Below are 21,520 nucleotides of genomic sequence, written 5' to 3' on the forward strand. Positions count from 1 at the left end.
TAATTATAAAAATTTTACACATGCAGAGCATGTGAGCATAAAACTAGTATATATGGAATTAAGTGAATTTGTGAAGGACGAAGTGGTGTTAGCTCAGTAGTTAGAGCACCCACTACTTAAGATCGAGGTCATGGGTTCGAGTCACCATGGAGGTAGGAGTGAAATCCTTTGATCCTCTAAAAATAAATATAAAATAAATTAAAAAAAAATGAATTTGTTAAGAGATAAACTATAATATGTCTTTTCTACTATCTAATAAATTCGGATAAGAATAATGAGTTTGTCATCATTGGCTTCTCTAGAAAATAGTTTCAAATTTTCATAGAAATTTTGGTGCAAGTTATTTTTCACAATCACAAAGGAGTTGCTTACATGAGCAATGACAAAACATCCATACTCGCCCATCAACAGTCAAACTGATAGGCTGAAGCTCAATCTTGAGCATCTTAATTGTTGATTACTTGATTGTGATAAACTAGAAGCCAAGAGACGAGGCGTTTTGAATGTGGATCAAAGGTTGCTTTTCTTTGCTTATACTTTTGGGAATAGTTTGGCCCCTTATGTTCAAATCAAATCCATTCTATGATAGTAATAGAAGTTATAAATTATGGTTGGTGAAATGTCATTGGTGTTGGCATGGAGGCTTAAATGAAATGGTCCCTTTGGGTTGATGATCGGAGTAGTTTGTCGGTCCCAATTCTGAACATAGTCGATTCCAATCAATTCGAAACAGAAAATGAGAGAAAGCTCTCACAGTCCCCACTAGAAACCTTGATCTTCGCAGGCCATAACTAGAAGGATTTACCCTACTAGAGACTAGAAATCAGAAAGCAACAAAAAGATGAACTACTATCCTTCCATTACCAAAACAGCAAAGAGCAAATTATATGTCTCGCACTCAATCATCAGGTATCTTTTACCTTTTTGTGGGTCAATAATGCAATATCATTTTTTGTTTTTGTGAGAAAAAATTGAATTGGGATGAAAGTATTTATTTTAAAATAATTATCTGATAATTGACAACACACGTTTAAAGTAGACGTGGGACATTGCACAAAAAATAAAAGCTCTTTCCTAAATGTTTTTTTTTCTTTTAGACCCTTACGCTATTATTATTATTATTATTATTTTTTTTTAAAAACCCCACCCCATTCCCACTCTTGATGAGCTCGAACTTCTGACCTCTTATATATGAGACCAAAGCCTTACGCTATTAGATTCTACATACTTTATAGCTTGGATCTAATTTTTAACCCATATATAGAGAAGATTATCATACTTTGTCTCTACATTTCTGCATCTATATTTATGTTTTTTCTTTGGTGTCTAATCTCCATATATTCTTCCTTAAAATTTTAGAGTTTGCTGTAAATATAGGGAATTTGGTTTTCTCTTTCCTCACTTTCCCTAAAATAGGGATAGTTATAGGGATCTGTTGGAGCAAAAGAGACTTATTTTTCCCTAAAGTAGAGAAAAATCAAAATATGGGGAATCTATTGGAGTTGCTCTTATATGAAATCTGTTGGAGCAAAAGAGGCTCATTTTTCCTTAAAGTAGAGAAAATTTAAAATATAGGGAAGTTGTTAGAGTTGTTCTAAAATGTTAACTCTAACAGCTTCCCTATAATTTAGAGCAACTCCAACAGCTTCCCTATAATTTATGTATTATAGGGAAACAAAAATCAAAGCTTTAGCCTCTTTTTCTTTTCCAACTCCAACAGATTCCCTATTTTACAACAATCTCTAAAATCTTCATATTCTTCCATAAAATTTTAGAGTTTGCTGTAAATATAGGGAATTTGGTTTTCTCTTTCCTCACTTTCCCTAAAATAGAGATAGTTATAGGGAATCTGTTGGAGCAAAAGAGACTTATTTTTCCCTAAAGTAGAGAAAAATCAAAATATAGGGAATCTGTTGGAGTTGCTCTAAGTGGATCAATTTCACTCCTACAGCCCTAGCTTCCTCACATAATGTAAACACCATCCATTTTCCGTTCTCCATTATTAATTAAAAAAAGTGGACCGGATCGATAGGAACAAGTGTGACTTTAAAGAGAATGGGAAAACGAAAAAGGAAAATAGGAGTTGAAAGAAATTTTGAATAGAGCCTTGGGACCATCATCATCACTCACGATTATTAGTAGCCGTTTATTTATGTAAACGTGGCTGACAAACAATATTTTTCCTTTGAAAACATATTTTTCACGTTCAAAGCTTGAAAGTTGAAACACACTACTAACTACCAAGGCTCCACTTAACCTTTCCAAAAGAAAATTAGAAAACGATATAATGAGGAGTCATTTTCCATAATTAGCTAGTATGACATTGGTTGGATAGTATTCCAACAATCTTTGTTAAAAAATATAATACTACGTAGTTTTTTTTTTACTTTGTCAAGGGGAACTCAAAGGCTTTCTAGACCCAAGATAAAACCTCTTCGGCGCATGTGAAATGCTCCAACTGTGCATTGTAGCATAGTGCTTGACCACTTTGACAGCTTCGGAATTCGAACCTAGGTTGGGGAGCACACCCAATTAGGCAAGAACCACTAGGCCACTTGCAATGGTTTATAATACTACGTAGTTAAATTTGATTCGTTGGAGACCCGTCGCTTAGGTGCGGTAGTCACCCCTATTGTGAAAAAGTAAATCTTAGTTTTACAACTAAAATCAATTGACATGATTAGAGAGGCTCAAATGCTTATAAGCTATATTGCAAAGTCAAAAAATTTCAACGTGAGATTCACATCTTCAACACGTCTCCACACGTGTGGCAATTCCTTAAGCTATACACATGGAAAAATTATATTGGGTGACATGGAGTACGTGTAGCAATTTTTTAAACCATGCACGTGAGATTTTACACGTGATTTTTTAATCAAAATTTAGTAATTAACATTGACAATGATTTGAGAGATCCAAACCTGTATAAACTCCATTACAATATATTCATATGCTTCCATTACTAGATTCACATGAATTGGTCGATCTTAAATTCACATTTTATACAAATTGGTTGCTTGTTTCATGTTCTTAGCGAGAGTCCAAGGGCATGCAAAACAACCCAAGTCGTTAAGATATATATATATATATACACTAAGGACGTCCTTACCTAGCCTTAGGTACGGATTTCCGGTTTTCACCCACTTTCCGATCACATTTTCACATCTTAACCGTTCAGTTTTTAGGTCCTAATGTATAGATCACCTCTGTAAATTTTCAGCCAATTTGGTGATCGTTAAGGCATCAAGAACATCAATTTACCATTATAATTAAATACGAACGGTTCCGGTTCGACAGATTCGGTCTGTTCGTGTAAATTGCAGTTTTGGACGCCTTAACGATCACCAATTTGGCTGAAATTTTGCAGAGGTGTACATTATGACCTAAAAACTGAACGGTTAAGATGTGAAAATGTGATCGAAAAGTGGGTGAAAACACCAAATCCGTACCTAAACCTTAGGTAAGGACATCCTGGAAATCATATATATATATATATATATTGATGAAAATAGAATCAAAGACAAGTATATATCCGATTAATTCTCACCCACTCTATCATTGAACTCCTATTGAAACATTCTTCCCTTCCATATTTGGCAACGAAGCTCCATCCAATTGCACTCTCAACTCCCTTTTAATAATGTCAAGTATCTCATATGAGTCATCATCTTACATGTGATCGTATACAATACAACAAGTTGCACATTCCGGAGTTTGACTCTTGCTTAAAAGACAACAGCTCGTTTATCATAATCATTCCTTTTATAACAATTCAAGATCAAAGCCCCCACCAAAATATTCCGCAATTTGCAATTGCTGGTTGGCTGGCTACAGTTATTTTGAATACAAATGGTCGTTTTTCAGTCCATAATTATTGACTAAGAAATTTTAAAATAGTTCGAGTTTTTTTAACTATAAAAACATAAAAAATCAGTCCATCGAAAAACAACTTCGAGTTTTTTCAATGCCTCAAGTTAAAAATACTTATTTTAACAATTAGATTTAGGTTTCCTTTGCTCAGTTACTCCAAAATAACCATATTCCAAACACACCTAGTGGGACGGCATCCCTCGAGAGTTGGAGCATGGTTAAAATTATTGCAACAGAACTCTCGTACTCGATATAAACGTGAAATCCGGTGAAAAAGTTCTGCTTTAGCTCTAGAAGAGTAGAAGATTCCCAACACTAACCCGCCTCCACGCGCCAATTAGTAACAGGCCATTAATTATTAAATTAAAAAACTCATAATTATGAAAGTAAATTAATCTTTCCCTCCACCATGCCCTCTTCGTCTTCACCTTCACTTCATCACTCTCTCATCTCCTGTAACTGTTCGTCAAAACCCCAAAAAACAGTTCACTTATTAAAAACCTCTCTCTCTCTCTCTCTCACCTCCTGTAATCTTCTGACAGTTCACATCTCTCTCTCTCTCTCTCTCACACACATCTCTATAATCATATCCGTACGTACAGATCACCACCTTCGCCGGAGAAACTTTTCCGGCGACATGGCCGGCCAATTCTCCAGCTGCGTCGAGTACGGCCTCGGCCTCTCCAAGCGGATACTCTACGGCAAGGAGGCGGCTCCGGCTCCGTCGGCGATGTCGAGGTCGTCGTCCTGGTCGAGGCCGTCGACGGAGCAGGGGTACTTACCGGAGGCTCCGATGGTGTACGCGGTGGTGTCCGACCCGGAAATCGTGGACAATCCGGACATTCCGAGCTACCAGCCGTACGTCTACGGCCGGTGCGAGCCGCCGGCGTTGATACCTCTGCATATGCACGGCGTGGCTTTGGAGATTGAGAGCTATCTGGACACTGCGTTTGTGACCTTCACCGGAAATTGGCGCGTGCATTGTATTTCCACCGGAAAAAAGTGCGATTGCCGCGTGGCGGTGCCGATGGGCGAGAAGGTTTAGTTATAATTTTGATTAATTGCAAAGTTAATTGGCACGCTTATTTTGCATAATTGTGGATTTTGACTTTTGAGGCAATTATTATTTTAATTCTCAAGAAAAAACATGATGTGCTAACAGGGTTCACTTCTAGGTGTAGAGGTTGATGTCGCCGGAAGTTCGTATCGGACTCAACTGATCACCACAGAAGGCCAACCAGATAGTCGGAAAGTAGCCAAAGACGCGTACTTTCTGAAACGTCACATATACACCTTCAAAGTCCCACAGGTTAATTATCACCTAATGCAACCAGCAATAGTCATTTCAATTTTTCCTTCTATATATGTTGTAACTTGTAATTAGTTTTGAAGTTTATTAAACGTGTGCAACATTTCAGGTTGAAGGAGGCTCCTTCATTTCGCTGAAGATCAGATGGTCTCAGAAATTGTTATATCATGATGGAAAGTTCTGCCTCACTGTGCCTTTTAATTTTCCAGCATATGTTAATCCTGTTGGGAATAAAATTATGAAAGGGGAGAAGATTTCGTTGAGTGTGAATATGGGTGCTGAAGCAGAAGTTTTATGCCAAACTACAAGCCATCCTCTTAAGGTAAATCCGGTAGAATATGGGTGTGAATAGTTTGCGATACTCGATAATGATTCATGGCTTTTCCCAGGTGGGAAGGCGCCAAAGCGGTAGATTGAGCTTCTCATATGAAGCACAGGTAGCAGCATGGTCAAGTGCAGACTTCAGCTTTTCATTTACCGTAAGACTTTATACTAATGCTTGTGTTATGGAAGGGTCTCACAAAGCAGTCATGATCATATTGTGGAATTTGCCCTTGATACTTACAGGTTAACACAAAGGATGTATATGGTGGTGTGTTCTTGCAATCTCCAACTCTTCGTGATTTTGATGACAGAGAGATGTTCTGCTTCTATTTGATCCCCAGGAATAGCCAGACTTGGAAGGTTTGTTATCACTAATACACTACCTATTTTTTTTTTTTCTAATTTGAAGGAGAAATTCCTAACAGTGTCATAGGGAGGTTAGTGGGGAGGAAATTGGATTGCATTCAGGGTTTGTAGGCAATATCACTCATAGAAGATTGAAAATTTGCTACTTCCGTTTGCCATTCTTGCCAATCTTTCCATTCTTAAACAGCAGCTTTTCGTAAATGAGTATTGAATTATGACTTTTATTATTGAATTTTGCAAGGTTTTCAAAAAGGAAGTTATATTTATCATTGATATAAGTGGAAGTATGGCGGGAGACCCTCTTGAGAATGCAAAGAGTGCAGTACTGGCATCGCTTTCTAATCTCAACCGGGAAGATACTTTCAACATAATAGCTTTCAATGGAGAGGTTCACGTATTCTCATCATCAATGGAGTTAGCAACAAATGAAGCATTACTGAAAGCTAAGAATTGGGTTAGCGCTGAACTTATTGCAGATGGTGGTACAAATATCTTACTTCCCCTAAGACAGGTACAGTATATGTTGAGCACATCTCCTAATGACCACATATTCCTTGTATTTCTGTCTCATCGATTTAAAAATGTTTTATCTGATCGGTGTATCTGCAAACACGGAGCTTGATTAACTATATTAATCAATTATTTATCTTCTTTGCACTCACTGTACGTTTTAATGTTCAACAGCATATACACTCTTCTATGAGTATCTGACATTATATCTCTACTTCAGGCTATGAAGTTGTTGGCCAAAACTGCTGATACAATTCCTTTCATTTTCCTCATTACTGATGGGGCTGTCGAAGATGAAAGAGAGATTTGCAATATGATGAAAGGATATCTGACAAGTGGGGGCGCAATATGTCCTCGAATATCTACTTTTGGCATAGGTAAGGGTTTTGTTCCCTTAGTTTCTTAGATAACTTTTGCAATATTGATAAATCTTATAACGATTTTTTTTTTTTTAAATCAGTATGGTGAACATTTCTAACATATCTTGGCCAGGTTTATATTGTAATCATTACTTCCTGCAAATGCTAGCACAAATTGGCAGGGGCTATTATGATGCTGCTTACGATGGAGGTCTGTTTCTCTCCCCTTTCTTATGTCATCATTCTAATACTGTGTTTGATGGTATGAAAAACAAGTAAAAGTTATGTCTTGGTCCGAGTGGATATAGTTATGTAGTCTAATGGAGGATGATTAACTTTAAAAGAAGTTGCTTGCAATCTGCATATCTAGTGGTAGCTATGAAATTAGGGATTTCTTTATATATATGCCTGGATTGGACCTTTTCAGAGTCAATTGACTATAGAGTGCAAAGGCTATTCACAAGGGCATCATCAGTGACTCTTGCCAATATAACCGTGGACACTTTTGAACATCTCGATTCACTTGAGGTATGCTGTCATTGTGCCTTTACTGAAATGTTATATTCCATGTCTGCCTTTTCAGTATTAACTGTGTAGTGGTACATTATCATCTCCTGTTCCTCGCAGCTGTTTCCATCTAATATGCTGGATCTTTCATCTGGAAGTCCATTGATCATATCTGGCAGATATGAGGGAAGCTTTCCTCCCTCCATTAAAGTTAGCGGTACCTTGGCTGATATGAGCAACTTTGCCATAGACTTGAAAGTGCAAAGATCTAAGGATTTCCCACTTGATCGGGTACTGCATGAACAAATCTGATGTGTTAATGTCATATATATAGAAGATTAAATTGAACATTTTTTGTAACATATGCAGTTAATTTAGTACTGTGCGCACATTTGGAAGTATCAAACTAACCTGTAACCTGAACAGGTGCTTGCGAAAAGGCATATTGACATGCGTACAGCTCATGCATGGTTGTTGGGAAGTAAAGAGCTTGAAGAGAAGGTTTGTTTCTTATTTCTGTAGATTGAATTCCATATTCTTGTTATTACTGAACATGCTTCAACAACCTTTCAAAATATCAAGATCCCTTACTGGTAGATACATTCCTTAGTATGGGTGGCAAATGGAGATACATTCCTACTCAAATCATGATTTATGTATTAAATTTACGTCGACTAGAATTGCTGACCAACCTGCTACGATTTGTAGGTCTCTAAAATGAGCAATCTAACCGGGGTCCCATCTGAGTACACTAGCATGACACTGAAGCAGACTGATAAAGGCAATAAAGCACTGGAATTAACTCGGACACAAGAGGTATGCATCTAAAAGCCCTGTCAATGTTTTGTTAAGACACTTGACACCTAGCAAGCTTATGCTCCACACCAACCATAATTTTTTGGAGAGTATAAAAGCACGTCGATATTTTATACTAGCATAAATGAAATAAGTTGCTATATGATTGATTGATTGATTGTTAATATATTAGTCTTTACAATAGATACTTGTGATTGATTGATTGTTAATAAGTCGCTACATGATACTTGTGCACATCTATGTAATCTCTAACTTCTTAGCAACAAAGAGCGTAAATTCCGTCTATCATCCCTATTAGGTCTACAAAAAAGTTATTCAGCGGACCAAGTCGGAGTCAAATAGCCAGAAGGATATAATCCTTGGAAGCCTGGGTGTTGGCTTTGGTAACCTGGCTGCAACAGTCGAGAATAAAGCACCCGCTAGCGAAGAAGCAAAGCCTTCTGATGTTGCAGAAGTCTTGGTTAAGGCTGCTTCCACCTGCTGTACTAGACTACTTGATCGCATCTGTTGCATGTGTTTCATTAGGACTTGTACCCACGTTAATAACCAGTGCGCAATTTTTCTCACACAACTCTGCACTGCCCTTTGTTGTTGTGAGTGCTTAAATTGTTGCTTTGAACTATTTTCTTGATGTAATGGTAACACTGAGTGAATGGTGAAGTACAATAATCCTTATGCTTTGTGTATAGCATGTGTTGTATTTGCAATATAGATAATGGTATTAAGTGATTAACTACTCAAATGTTAAGAGTTTTCTCCATCTTCTCTAGTTTTCCTTTTCCATTTGGTATAACTTTGATGATCTCCCTAAGCTATTGTTGGTTGAAAGTCCCTGTTGACTTCCCTGCAATTAGCTCGTTTTTCAATGCAAGCTAGTGTGTGTCCAAGCGTTGGTTCGGTCTCATATCTGCTCCTCATTTTGTTGGCCGCTATCTTTGCATGCCACGTGACTTGCAAAAGCCCATCCATCTCGATCACTACTCTATCTAGTTATGTTTGATCGATCGAGCTGCAGATTCTCTCGTTACAACTTCATGCATCAGACCATCCGGTCTTCGATTAACCAGAGATACAGCAGCTGCAAGCAGTTTCACTCTTGGTTTCTGATTTGGTGTTTAAATGCAACGCACGGTCATCAAAGAAAGGGGAAATATTTGGAATCGAAATTATCGTACCACTGGGATTAAAAAGCTAACTCCAATCCTTAGTTATGCCGATTACTAAGTCACCAACAATTAACAAATAAGGATATTGATCATTTACACAATTTGAGCCTAAAAATTATCCACTTACTCAACTAAGAAGTTTTTAATCATATTTACCCAATTTAAACATCAATGACAAATTTACCCTTTTAATTAACAAAATACACTCCTCTCAGACTCTCTCTCTCTCTCTCTCTCTCTCTCTCTCTCTCTCTCTCTCTCTCTCTCTCTCTCTCTCTCTCTCTCTCTCTCTCTCTCTCTCTCAAATCTGCCTCCTCACCCAAACCAACGTCGTCGATCTAGCAACAGCTTCCTTGGCGGCTTCTCGGCCATCACCGCCGGCTACTCCATCATCGAGCCCTAGACCGCCATCATATGCGGCTTCGTTGCCGTCGTTGCTCTTGTAATTGGATTTGGACGATGTGTTGGGGTCGTAGAGGTAGAGGAAGGAGAGTCAGGAGATGGTGGCGAGGAGGTAGGATTCGGGTCAGGCCTGGACCGAGCAGAGGTCCTGGACGACGAGGCGGGAGTTGTTGATGGTGTCGGCGTCGAACCAGAGGACGAGGACTTGTGGAGGAGGTCAAGGAGGGCGATGCGGCCCTGGCGGTTGCCAGCGAGGAGGAGGAGGTGGCAGTTGGAAGGATTGGTAGAGAGGAAGTCCCGGCCGAGGGGGAGTGGAAGGCTTCATGGTTTGCTCTGATTTGGTGCCCAGAGCATTTTCTGGGTGGCCAAATTATTATTATTATTATTTTGGTAAACTGTGAGCTCCGAGAATGGAAGGAAAAAAAAAATAAATTGAAACTGATGGTTGAATGAACACTTGATGGTTAATTTGATAATGGAGTTAAGCTTATGATAACACGTGGAGTGAACATGTAGAATTGAACATATAAATTGATTAATTGTGCCTGTAGTGTATTCATTTTGGTTTTGGGAGCTTATGCAATTCACTGGAGGGCAATAATATGATTATTGGGAGGCAATAAAAAGAGTATTGGGGGGCAATAATATGATTATTGGGTATTACTAGGGGGCAATAAAATCGGATGCTGGAATCCGGTCACCGGTCCGTTGGCCGGATTCCCGTCACCAGTTGCCGGATTCCGGTCACCGGAGTTTGTGGCCGACCGCCGGTCACCAGAGTCCGGCACCGATCACCGGAGTCCGGTAAGGTCTCCGTTGACTTCTCTCTCTAAGTGACAAGGAGAGGGCAAAATTGTCCTAAAAATAAATAAAAAGTAATTAAAAAAATTATTAGGGCAAAATATATGTAAACTATTGGGTAAGTGGGTAATCTTATAAGATGTTTGGGTAAGTGGGGTTAGTGTAACTAAAATTTGGGTAAATTGACATTTTCCCTAACAAATAAACCTAGAAAAATAGTACTAAACTATTTACATACCCGGCTCGGAACAACCAAGCCTAAAATGGGTCAAGAGAGCCACAAGTGAATGCGGAAGCTCACAACCAAGTGGTATGGACAATGAAAGTGGTTTGTAAAAATTGATTTTGATTGTGAAAAATAAAATTGACAATTGAAAATTAAAATTGTAACTAAAAATAAAGATAATAGAAACTAATCAAGAAATAGAAATTAGGTCACTAGGGTATCCTCCTAACCAAATTTAATGCACAAAATATATTCCGACAATGATCAAACAATTCATAATGGCATCAAGAACCGTACCCAAGGCTTTTCAAGGCTCATAGGTCATTAGATTCCTTAAAGGGTATTCCTACTTCGGATCAAGGGTCATAGAAACTCAATTAAGACAATCTAGAGCCTTGCTAGGGCCTCTAGTTGCACTAAAAGACGAAGAGTTCTAGAATCAAGGCTCCCAAGCTAGCCAATACGGCAATCGAAATTGGTATTGTAACTAACTATGTTCTAAACAAGTGTCCTAGCCATAAATTAGAGAACTGATTAGGTCCCCTAATTTGTTCTAGACATGCTTATCTACACATTCAAGCATTAATCAAGCTCATAATAATGCATCTAAGCCAAATATTACGGAATAAAACATATGCCAAACACAAAATTGAGAACCATTAAATCAAAACATATTTATTATATTAAATCCATGCCAGGGTTCAAACCCTAGCTTCCTAAATAGACTACTCACAACTCATCCACAAATCAACAACAAAATACATCAATTAAGTGGAGTGGGTTGCGGCGTCTCTTAGGTTGAGTATATATATATGGGTGCTTAGCTGCCCTTTTGGTCGAGAGAGAATAGAGTCAGTTAAGAGCAAGTCCACCCGTTGGGGGTAAATGTCAAGGTCAAAAGTTCACTGGGTCGACCGGTCAAGAAACTGTTCACTGCCACTGGACATGAGTTTCCACTTGTTCTATTTCTTGACCGGTCAGTTACTGTTCATTGATTTTTTTTATATTGTAAAATTGAAATATATTTAAATTAAGAACTTATTAAAAAGATTTAGAATTAAAGAATTTTTTGAAATATATTTGAATTAAAAATGAAACAGAGAATTTATTACAATTTTTAGATTTTTTTAAATTAACTTTTCTTACTAGTTTTTCTCCTAAGAAAAAAAGCCCGTTTGTTTTAATTACATTTGCAAACATATTAATTGAATGCCATTGGATGAAGACTTTAATTAAAACTAACGGCCCAACATTGATTTCAAAGAAGAAGCCAATAGCACTGAGCCACTGAGCCACGTGCTCCCCAACAACCCACTCTTTTAGCTGCATGCACGTCTCTCTCTTCACCCAACTTGCTGACATTACCCACAATAGGTGACAAGACCCGCCCCGGAATTCACCTTGAAACCCGAAGTGGCCCTGCAGGGCCCACCTTAGAAGAAATTCTACCAAAAATTTGACGGAACTCCCTCTAAAAGTGGACTACCCAAAAACCTGTAGAAAGACATTTACACTTCTAAAAATAATCCACCCTTAATCTTGTTAAGCCACCATGCTCCCTAAATCACAACACCTCCCAATTTCACAAACAATTCTGAACTTAAGAATATTAATCTCAAGAGTTATCAGAGCAATCTATTTCTTAGGCGTACAAGAAGGGAGAATACAAGATAAAGGACCGATACTTTTATAATGCGGAAGCTATGACAGCTATGCCTCAACCCCAAGTACGCTCGACCTCAAGCTAAACTGGCCTGCAAACTGGGCATTTGAAACCGAAGGGCCCAAGGGAAAACATTTAAAAACCGTTAGAGTGAGTGGACGAAAAATAAGTAATTTCGAATGAATAAGTAAAACTTAATGCTTTCCCAAGTTATTCTCTAAAATCTCGCATGCAGTAACAATCTTGAAAAATACTTTTAATCATCATCTTTACTGCAATCTTAATCACGTAGAAATAGAACATCTTGAAATCTCTTAAAATCTCATCCTCAATCCTTATAAAAACATTCTTTTCAAGAGGCTTGCTTGATGACTAGAAAGGACTGCTGTCTAGTCATCTCATGCCATCTGGGAGGGACTGCCACCCAGATGACGCATCGGAAGGGACTGCCAACCGGAATAGGAGGCGGTGGTAGAAGGGTCTGCCAACTAACCACAGGTAGTAGACGGGACTGCCGACTAACTACCTCATGTCATCTGGAAGGGACTGCCACCCAGATGACGCATCGGAAGGGACTGCCAACCGGAATATAGTCTGGAAGGGACTGCCAACCAGATTATTACCTAGAAGGGACTGCCAACTAGGTAATATGCGCATGCGCCGTAAATAGCCTCCTCAATAAACTGAATAGCCTCCTCAATAAACTGGAAAACAACCTCTTTCAGTTACTTGCTTTCGGAAAGAAACTCGCTGTTACTTCAATAAAACATTAATAATCCACTGAAAGCATAACTCAGGATTATCCCGCTAACTCAAACCTCAATATCTCAATAAGTCCTCGAAAGCATAAATCAAATACTATGTAAATCAACAAATGCTTTCGGAAAGAAATCTCAATCTAACTTCAAGTCTGAAAAGCTCAAAACTCAATAAATCTCGATAATTCAACTATGCTCAAATATTTGCTAAATCCTTCGTACTCGTATATCATCGTATCAACTGATATTCGAAATCAATAATTCTCATAATATTTTCTTAATCAATCACTTCCCGAAAATCGTTTCCTAACTCAATAACTCATAAATAAAATAGCTTGAAAAATCTATTGAAAGCCCTCGGGAAGGAAATCCACTAAAATCCCGTAACTCATAGAGCATAATAAATCTCAAGAAATCCAGCTCATAAAATCATAATACTCAATAATTCAAATAATAAATTAAACCTCAATCGGAAAATAATAATATACTGCATGCACATTTAATTTAAAATAAATGTCCACTCACAGTACTATTTAGGCGATCATGTATACGAATTCCTTTATCGAGCAATAGCTCGGTATATCGCCCTGTACACAATTATAATTCGTGAATGACAATCCGGAAATTAAATATGATTCCCACATTAAATCCTCATGAATTAACATTTCTATTTCTTCTCTGATTAAACCAAAACTTTATCATTTACACCAATTCTTTAATTGAAGGTTTCTAGGGCAAAACTGAGAGAAATCCGATAGTGGAATTCTCATAAATAAGTAACCAAACTATTGAACTTGAAATTCTGATTAATATCCAAACCTCCTCCAATTTCCACCAAACACCTATCTATAAATTCGTAACAATATATACTACTCAATAGACCAAAACAACTCACCAGGAACGGCCGGACGCGCCCTCACGCGCCGCCACAGGCAGCTGCGCCTGGGCCCCACGCGCCTCCGGTCAACCACCATATCTGGCTACCAAATTTTACCAGCATCAACAACTCAAAATTCTAAGCGTCTTTCATAACTGTGGCCAAGTCAGAAAATACCTCTAAGTGGCCGAACAATTAAGCAAACCGAAGTAGAGTAAAATTTTCTAATTATGCTTTCTTCCTCCACGCTGCAAATCGCTTCAAGATATTTGGGGAGCTTCAAGTACGCCTCAAGGCGCTTCTAAAAAGCCTGGCTTTGTCGCCGGAGGTGGCCGGAATTGAGGTCAACGGTCACTTGCTACAGTAAACTTCAAGGACCCGATGCGTCGTTTTCCGGCCAAGCCGCAGTGAGCCACCACCGTAGGGGCCAAGAGGAGTTCGAGACGAGTCCATAGCCACCAGTTTCACGCTTTTTGGTGGCCGGAAAGAGAAAGCAACCGGAGTTGCGGAGGAGAAAGAGAGAAAACGCCTAGAAGGAGCCTGGAGGGGGGGGGGGGTGAATAGGCTCACAACCAATTTTTTCCGTTCAAAAACCTTTCTCAGGGATTGCAACAGGGTGATCAATCCTGAGAACTGATAATGAACAGATTGTATTGTAAATTCAACAAACCAACTAAAGCAATAAAGAACACATGTTTTGTTGACGCAGTAAAACCCTATCAAGGGAAAACATCTGCGTGGCCTTTACTCTTGAAAGACCAAAACCAAGTCACTAATGAAACAGATTACAAGTTTACAACACTTGGATTGCACTGACGCAGCAATCCTCTTAGACTAACTCACTAGACTGTTGTAATCACTCCTTGCTAATTGTTTACACAAGTGAACAACTCAGAAATCTCAACTATGACACAAGCTATGAACGCAGCAAGTTCGACTTGGAGATTTCACCTTTGAAGCTTACAATTCCCAACTGAACTCATGGGATGCAAGAGATGAATATTCATGAATGGTTTTGTGTTTTTCAAATTGTTTTCAACATGGAACAAGACATTTTGAAAAACAGAAAACCAAAGAGATAAACTCTTGATAAACAAAGGGACTGAAACACAAAAGTATTTTCAATCACCAAAATGGAACAGAGAACACATATATATAGAGGAAGAAGAGAAGGGACAGTTCACTCAAAGAACCCTTAATCTCAATTGGAGTAGGTAAACCCATACCCATAATTTCAGATTGCCCATGTAAACCCATGCTCCTAATTTCAATTGGGAATACCAATTCAAGAACCCAAAACACTCAAGCTCCATAATCAAAACTGACACAAGAAGGGAACCCATGAAAAACCCATGGTTTTGTGAAAGAGATGCCATGCATGAGCTTACCGGAGCCAAGATGAAGATGGGTCTTCTTTTGATCTTCAAGATTTAAGCTTGATCTTGGACAAGACAGCAATATGAGATGGGATTGGGAACCACGACAACAAGGCAGCAAACTGAGATGAGGTTGCAAGTTGAAATTGAACTATATTCTTCAAAGATGGTCTTTGGCTTTCGAGAGCAAGGCAGCCACACAAAAGAAACAATTGCAATTAAACAATTATGCTAAGATGGGGAAGCTGACAGCAAAACTGATCTTCCAGTCTTCACATGGGTCTTTGACAGCAAGACAACAAAGTCAACTACAACAAATGTATTTAAACATGTATGGGCTTGGGCTGCAACCTTGGGCTTCTTAAGGAGTAGAGATTTGTGAAGAAGGAATGCCAACACTATACTAACAGGATCTGCATTCAATCAAAGTTTGGGAGTTGAAACAGGTGGTGAAGGACAATAGAGTCGAAGGCAAGCTCAAATGGTTCCTAACTTCGAAAGATATTCTATTAATGAGACCAACAGACGGCCTCCACATGTAGCTTTCCACCGAAATAATGAGGATATCGGGTATTTAGGTTGTCTTCACAAAATTATCAAGTGTAACCTACGTGGAGGAAATTTAAAGATTTGATTTTTTAAGATATTAGACTTCTGTTATCATTTGTGCTCTCATGGTGACCTACATTGATTCCCAAATTCTAGGCCCTAAACTATTGTGGAAAAGTATATTAATGCAACTAGCAACTGCTATAGCAAACTACCTTACAATTGTTAAAATTTGCTTATTGTTTAAGGAAATCTCTCTTTTATGTGTTTGGCCCAAACTCTAGGTTACTTGACCTAGTGGTAATAGGGTTAAATTAGAAGGATCTAGATTCCTATTCAATGTACGATTACTTTCCTTGAACGATTGAGATTCTATGCATTGTAATCCTTTATATAAAGAGGCCCCTATTATCAATGAGAATACACAGCAAATTCCTCTCAATTTCAGTTTCTCTATAACACGTTATCAACACGAAGCCCTAACCCTGAAACCTAATATTCGTAGCCTTCAAATCCCAGAAACCTCCGCCGCCCACCTTGAAGATCTTACCTCCAGAAGCCCAGAACCGGCGGCGCTGCCCCCAGAACCGGTCGGAAAATACCCGAACCGGCCCCCGGAAATACTGAAAACCTCTCTGCCCGGTTCGAAGTCTTCCTCACAGCCTACTGCCTCCATACTCCACCAGAAGCTGTAGCCTGACCCCAGATCACCGGAGCCGAAAATTCACCACCAGAACCGGCCTGCAACCGCCCGAACCGGCCGCCTGAAGCAACTGAACCACCGAACCGCCGCCTGCATCATCTGCCTCTGCTTCAGTCAACCGAACCCATATCTGGTCAACCCTAGGCCCAGAACTCAGCTCGGCCCAACAGCAGGAGAAGACAGCTCGGCCTAGAAGACCTGAAGCCCAACCTCTCAACCCACTGACGTCAGCCTGTCACGTCAGCGCTCACGCAAGCGTCCAGTCAGCAGCCCACGTCAGCAACCGGCCGCCACGTCAGCACCTCGGTCAACGTCAGTCAACGACCGGTCAACCTTTTTCCGGCAACTTTTCCGGTGACTTTTACGGCCACTTTTCCCGGCAACTCCGGCGACTTTTTCCGGCCAAATTTTCCGGCGACTTATTTCGAGGTATTTTTTACTAAACGTTCCCGTTTTTAGAGTTTTTAAATTCAATTTCTCTTATTTTCTCGGGGACTTTCAACCTCCCTTCTTCTACCCCCCTTTCTTCTTCATAAGGGAGACCAAAAGCCGAACTGTGGGGGTTCGTGCTCACTCCAAGCTTGGAGCTTGTAGAGTCCTCCAAACTTAAGAGTTTGTTGAGAAGAAAATGATCGACCCCACACATCATTGTTTCGATCTAATCCAACCCCTCTTGGAATCGAATTTCTTGGAAACGACTACGCTCAGAAATTTTATATGTTTTCGTGGTAGCCTTTCACGCTCCGAAACTAACCCTAATTTCTTGTTCTCTTTCAAGATGAGTAACCTGAACAAATTGGACTTTGCTCCATTGGGAACAACTGGCTCTGAATATCACAGGTGGGTTCGTGATGTCCGCCAGCATCTCAAGGCCGATGGAATCCTGGATACGATTCTTGAGCCTAGCCAGGACGTGCTAACTGTTGAGCAAGCTCAAGCTTTGGAAGCAAATAGAGCAGCCTTAGAGGCAAATAAGGCGAAAGCCATCATCCTAATGACTCGTCATATGGATGATTCACTCCAGTACGAGTGTATGAATGAAGAAGACCCCAGAAGGCTGTGGGTCTCACTCGAAGAAAGATCGCCAATTCTGTTTAAGTCTTTATTTTCCAAGAGATGTAGGCAATTGCCATATTATTTTTGTAGTAGATGCCTATGGTTTAATCTTTCTTCAAAGTAGGCGTACTCAATGTAAATGTGATGTCTAGGAAGGTTTTGAGATAAGTGGTAATTAAGCGAGCTTTGCTCCACCGACATCTCCCTACTCACCTGGTCACATTTGCGTTGGAATTACCGAAAGAAGTTAGACGACTACCATTGTTTTGCATTAGCTAAGCATTTGGATAAGATTCTCCTAATGGTTAAGAGACAATGATGTACCCCGTTGGCTTATGAATAAAATTTTGAGTTCTTTTCATTATGACTCCATTTTGATTCATGAGCATGTTACTTTGTGACTACGATGGCTGGGCCATCAGTATTAATTCAAGGACATGGAATAGCCCAAGTTCTCTTTACCAAATGGCACCTTGATTAATGTCACAGAAACTCTCTACGCTCCTAGGGCAACTCGCACCTATGGATAGCCAACGGATTCCATGCGAAAACGCATGTAGAGAACAGAAATGAGTTCCTTTGCAATGCCTCTAATGATTGCGAACGAAGGCGCATCTTAGAGAAGTTTATGTGTCTCTCTAGTGGACTCTATGTCACTATTCGAGCTATTTAATCCAATAAAGTTATGAGAGAAGATCTCTTGGATTTAGACACATATTGGCTTTGTCTCGACAGGATAAGTCACCCTGGTCATGATATGATGATCTGTCTACTAAAGACTTCACATGGACACCCTCGAGCAAAATGAAGCAAGAATCAAAAATTGGTTCCAGGACTTAGCAAGACCGCAACAATTGCAGCATCTGGCGCTGCAGCTATCTTGGGGCGCCATATGGCCGCCCAAGTCCCTTGTGACAACGCCATATATGGCGCTACCCATGGCCATGACGCCATGGATGTCAATCCCCATGGTTATAACGCCATGGATGCCACTTCCCATGGTCATGCCACCATAATGGGTGATGTAGTCACAAACTTTGCTTCAATATGCGTCTCAAACGCTCAGGCCCAACCAAAACTCTCCTTGGTTGCTTCTAAGGCCTCTCGCTCATTTTACAAAGCCACTTCCTTAGGAAAATTAGGACTAAGACCGTCCTATGCAAAGGATATGAAAATACTCATTATGTTCTTACATAGAATCCGTAGGGATTCTGTGGACTGATTCCACCAACTTGCGGACGTTTAAATGTCTCATGATGTTGGTTGATATGCAAACACGCTGGTCACGTGTTGTGCCATTGTCCACTTGTAATGCTGCTTATGAAACACTCCTAGCACACATCATATGACAACGGGCTCACTCCCCGAATCATCCTATTCAGTCAATTGGATTTGACTATGCTAGTGAGTTTACATCGAAGACTTTCGATAGTTATTGCATTTGGGACTGATGTTGGACATCATATTCCCATGAGCACACCCAAATGGTCTCGTGGAAACGACTACGATGGTAGTCCGGACATTGGTAATGCGCACCAACCTCCTTATATCCGCTTGGGGTGATGCAATATCGCACGCAGCTATGCTAATTCGTCTACGACCCACTACCACTCAATCTACCTCTGCGTTACAGCTAGTGACTGGGTACAAATATCGTACTTATGCATATTTGAGTGTGCCGTTTATGTGCCAATTGCGCCGCCACAGCGCTCTATAATGGGTCCTTACAGACGAATGAGCAACTCAGTTAATGCCCTTGCATGGCGATCTCCTTACAGCAGATGTGCGGATGTCACTTTGATGAGACAGTCATCATCTTCATCCTCCTCTTCCCATCGTTAGGGGGAGATAAGAACACAGATGTTCAGCAGGAACGACAGGAATTGTCGTGGCCTGTCCCCACTATGTCTCATCTCGATCCCTACTAAAGTGACGAGATCACACAAATATGCTGCAAACATGCCCGCAAGGATGGAAGTCCCTACGAAAGGACGTAGCGCCACCCTACACAGAGGTAGGCATGGCGCCAATGCCAAAGAGAGTGGTACTCTGGCGTTATAGGCCATGGCCCCAGCTAGGATGCGTGGGAGGCCCGTGAGTTCGAATGATACTTTGGCACACTCCAACCCTTTGATCATCGACACTCAAAATCCATCTCATGAGAATCTTCCGGGTTATGGTTATAGTTGGGGGACGCCTCAACGTTAGAACCCTATTCATGAGAATATAGAGCTCTATGAAAATTACACTAGTGTACATGAGACGTGGGATAGAAACTCCATCATAATTGATGATGTAGTTGCACATTTCGTTGCGCATGAGTTTGTTGAGTTAGATGATATCGAACCATGCTCCGCTGATGAATGAATGCCAACGTAGAGAGATTTGGACTAAATGGAAAGATGCGATCCTGGTTAAGATGGATTCTCTAACGAAGAGGAAGGTTTTCTGAGCTAGTGATGCCAACACCTCCTGACATAAAACCTATTGACTAATGGGTCTTCGTTAGAAAGCGTGATGAGAAAAAGAGATGGCAATCTCGCCTTATGGCGCAAGGCTTCTCACAAAACGCCCTGGAATCGACTACGATGAGACATATTCTCTCGTAATGGATGTCATTGCACTCCACTACCTTGTCAGTTTGGTAGTTTCCGAATAACTGAACATGCAGCTTACAAATGTGGTCACTACGTATCTCTATGGGGATCTAGATACGGAATATACATGAAGGTTCATGGTGAACTTCATTTACCCAAGTCAAGTGGCTCTAGACCACGGAGCGCGTTTACAAAGAGGTTGAAACGCTCACTAAAGTAACTACTTGATTGGGATGGGATATGCCCACGCGTTTCCATAACAAGTTTAGGATTCTATCGCGGTTCATGTTGGACATGATCTTCATTAGAAGCCCTTAAAGAGTTAAGGGAAACCGCTGAACATTTGAAATCCGAGTTTGAGATGAAGGATTTTGGGAGAACACGATTATGTCTTGGTTTAGAACTTGAGCATCGTGTCGATAGATGCTTAGGAATTTTGACAAGGTCAAGCCTTCAAGCACCCCCATGATCGTCTGTAGTCTTGATCCTGAAAAGGATCATCTTCGTCGAAAGGATGATGACGAGGATGTGCTAGAGGCAGAAGTGCCTTACTTGAGTACAATATGCGCATTATTGTACTTAGTTAAATGCACAAGACCGGACATCTCATTTGCAGTAAGCTTGTTAACTAAGATATAGCTTTGCTCCAACGCGACGCCATTAGGATTGGTGTAAAAGATATCTTTCAGTACTTGAGATGTATGATTGATATGGGCTTGTTCTATCCCTACAGAGAGATGATGGATTCAGACCCATCACACACCAGGAACGCCGCCAACACTGGCCTGCGTCCCCTCTCCCTATCCCAAAACGAAGTCAGCGTTTTGGAAGGTTGTGCTGATGCTGGGTATCTCTCTGACCCACACAAAGGTCATTCCCAAACTGGTTAAGTGTTCACCATGGGTAAAGACTGCGATATCTTGGAGGTCTACAGAATAGACCATAGTCGCTATATGTTCGGACCATGCAGAGACTATTGCTCTTCACGAAGAGATCCGTGAATGTATATGGATTGGATCCATAATTACGCATGTTCGAACAATTGTGGTTTGAAGTCTACCATAGATGAGCCTACGAGCATTTAGGATAATGCAGCTTGTTGTAAACAAATGAAGCAAGGCTACATCAAAGCGACAACACCAAGCTTAATCAGCAACAACAGACTCTCCTCAAGATCAAAGTGAACTAGGTTCAATCTGAGGACAGTGTGGCAGACTTGCTCACTAAGTCATTGCCTAAATTCCACTTTCGAGAGACATGTTGGTAGCATCGTTTGCGGAAGTTA

The 21,520-nt window shown here is 40.2% G+C and overlaps 1 protein-coding gene across 1 annotated transcript; it reads left to right on the plus strand.

The window, feature by feature from the left end:
- The first annotated feature begins 4,260 nt into the window (after nt 1-4,260).
- LOC133725502 (uncharacterized) lies at nt 4,261-8,823 on the plus strand. Its single transcript, XM_062152779.1, has 13 exons — nt 4,261-4,909; nt 5,033-5,179; nt 5,289-5,501; nt 5,569-5,658; nt 5,747-5,863; nt 6,111-6,380; nt 6,600-6,756; nt 6,872-6,949; nt 7,166-7,266; nt 7,366-7,536; nt 7,672-7,746; nt 7,954-8,061; nt 8,360-8,823. Exons 1-13 carry the CDS (start codon nt 4,280-4,282, stop codon nt 8,690-8,692), a joined length of 2,490 nt encoding a protein of 829 aa, XP_062008763.1. The 5' UTR covers nt 4,261-4,279; the 3' UTR covers nt 8,693-8,823.
- Nucleotides 8,824-21,520: the final 12,697 nt, after the last annotated feature.

Source organism: Rosa rugosa, chromosome 1 (genome assembly GCF_958449725.1).
Source record: "Rosa rugosa chromosome 1, drRosRugo1.1, whole genome shotgun sequence".
In the NCBI taxonomy this organism is placed as follows: domain Eukaryota; kingdom Viridiplantae; phylum Streptophyta; class Magnoliopsida; order Rosales; family Rosaceae; genus Rosa; species Rosa rugosa.

Excerpts from the sequence above, each read along its gene's own strand:
- LOC133725502 (XM_062152779.1), top strand. The coding sequence starts at position 4,280 with ATGCCCTCTTCGTCTTCACCTTCACTTCATCACTCTCTCATCTCCTGT. Across the intron at positions 5,864-6,110 it reads GGAATAGCCAGACTTGGAAG|GTTTTCAAAAAGGAAGTTAT; the intron begins GTTTGTTATCAC and ends GAATTTTGCAAG. Across the intron at positions 7,537-7,671 it reads AGGATTTCCCACTTGATCGG|GTGCTTGCGAAAAGGCATAT; the intron begins GTACTGCATGAA and ends TAACCTGAACAG.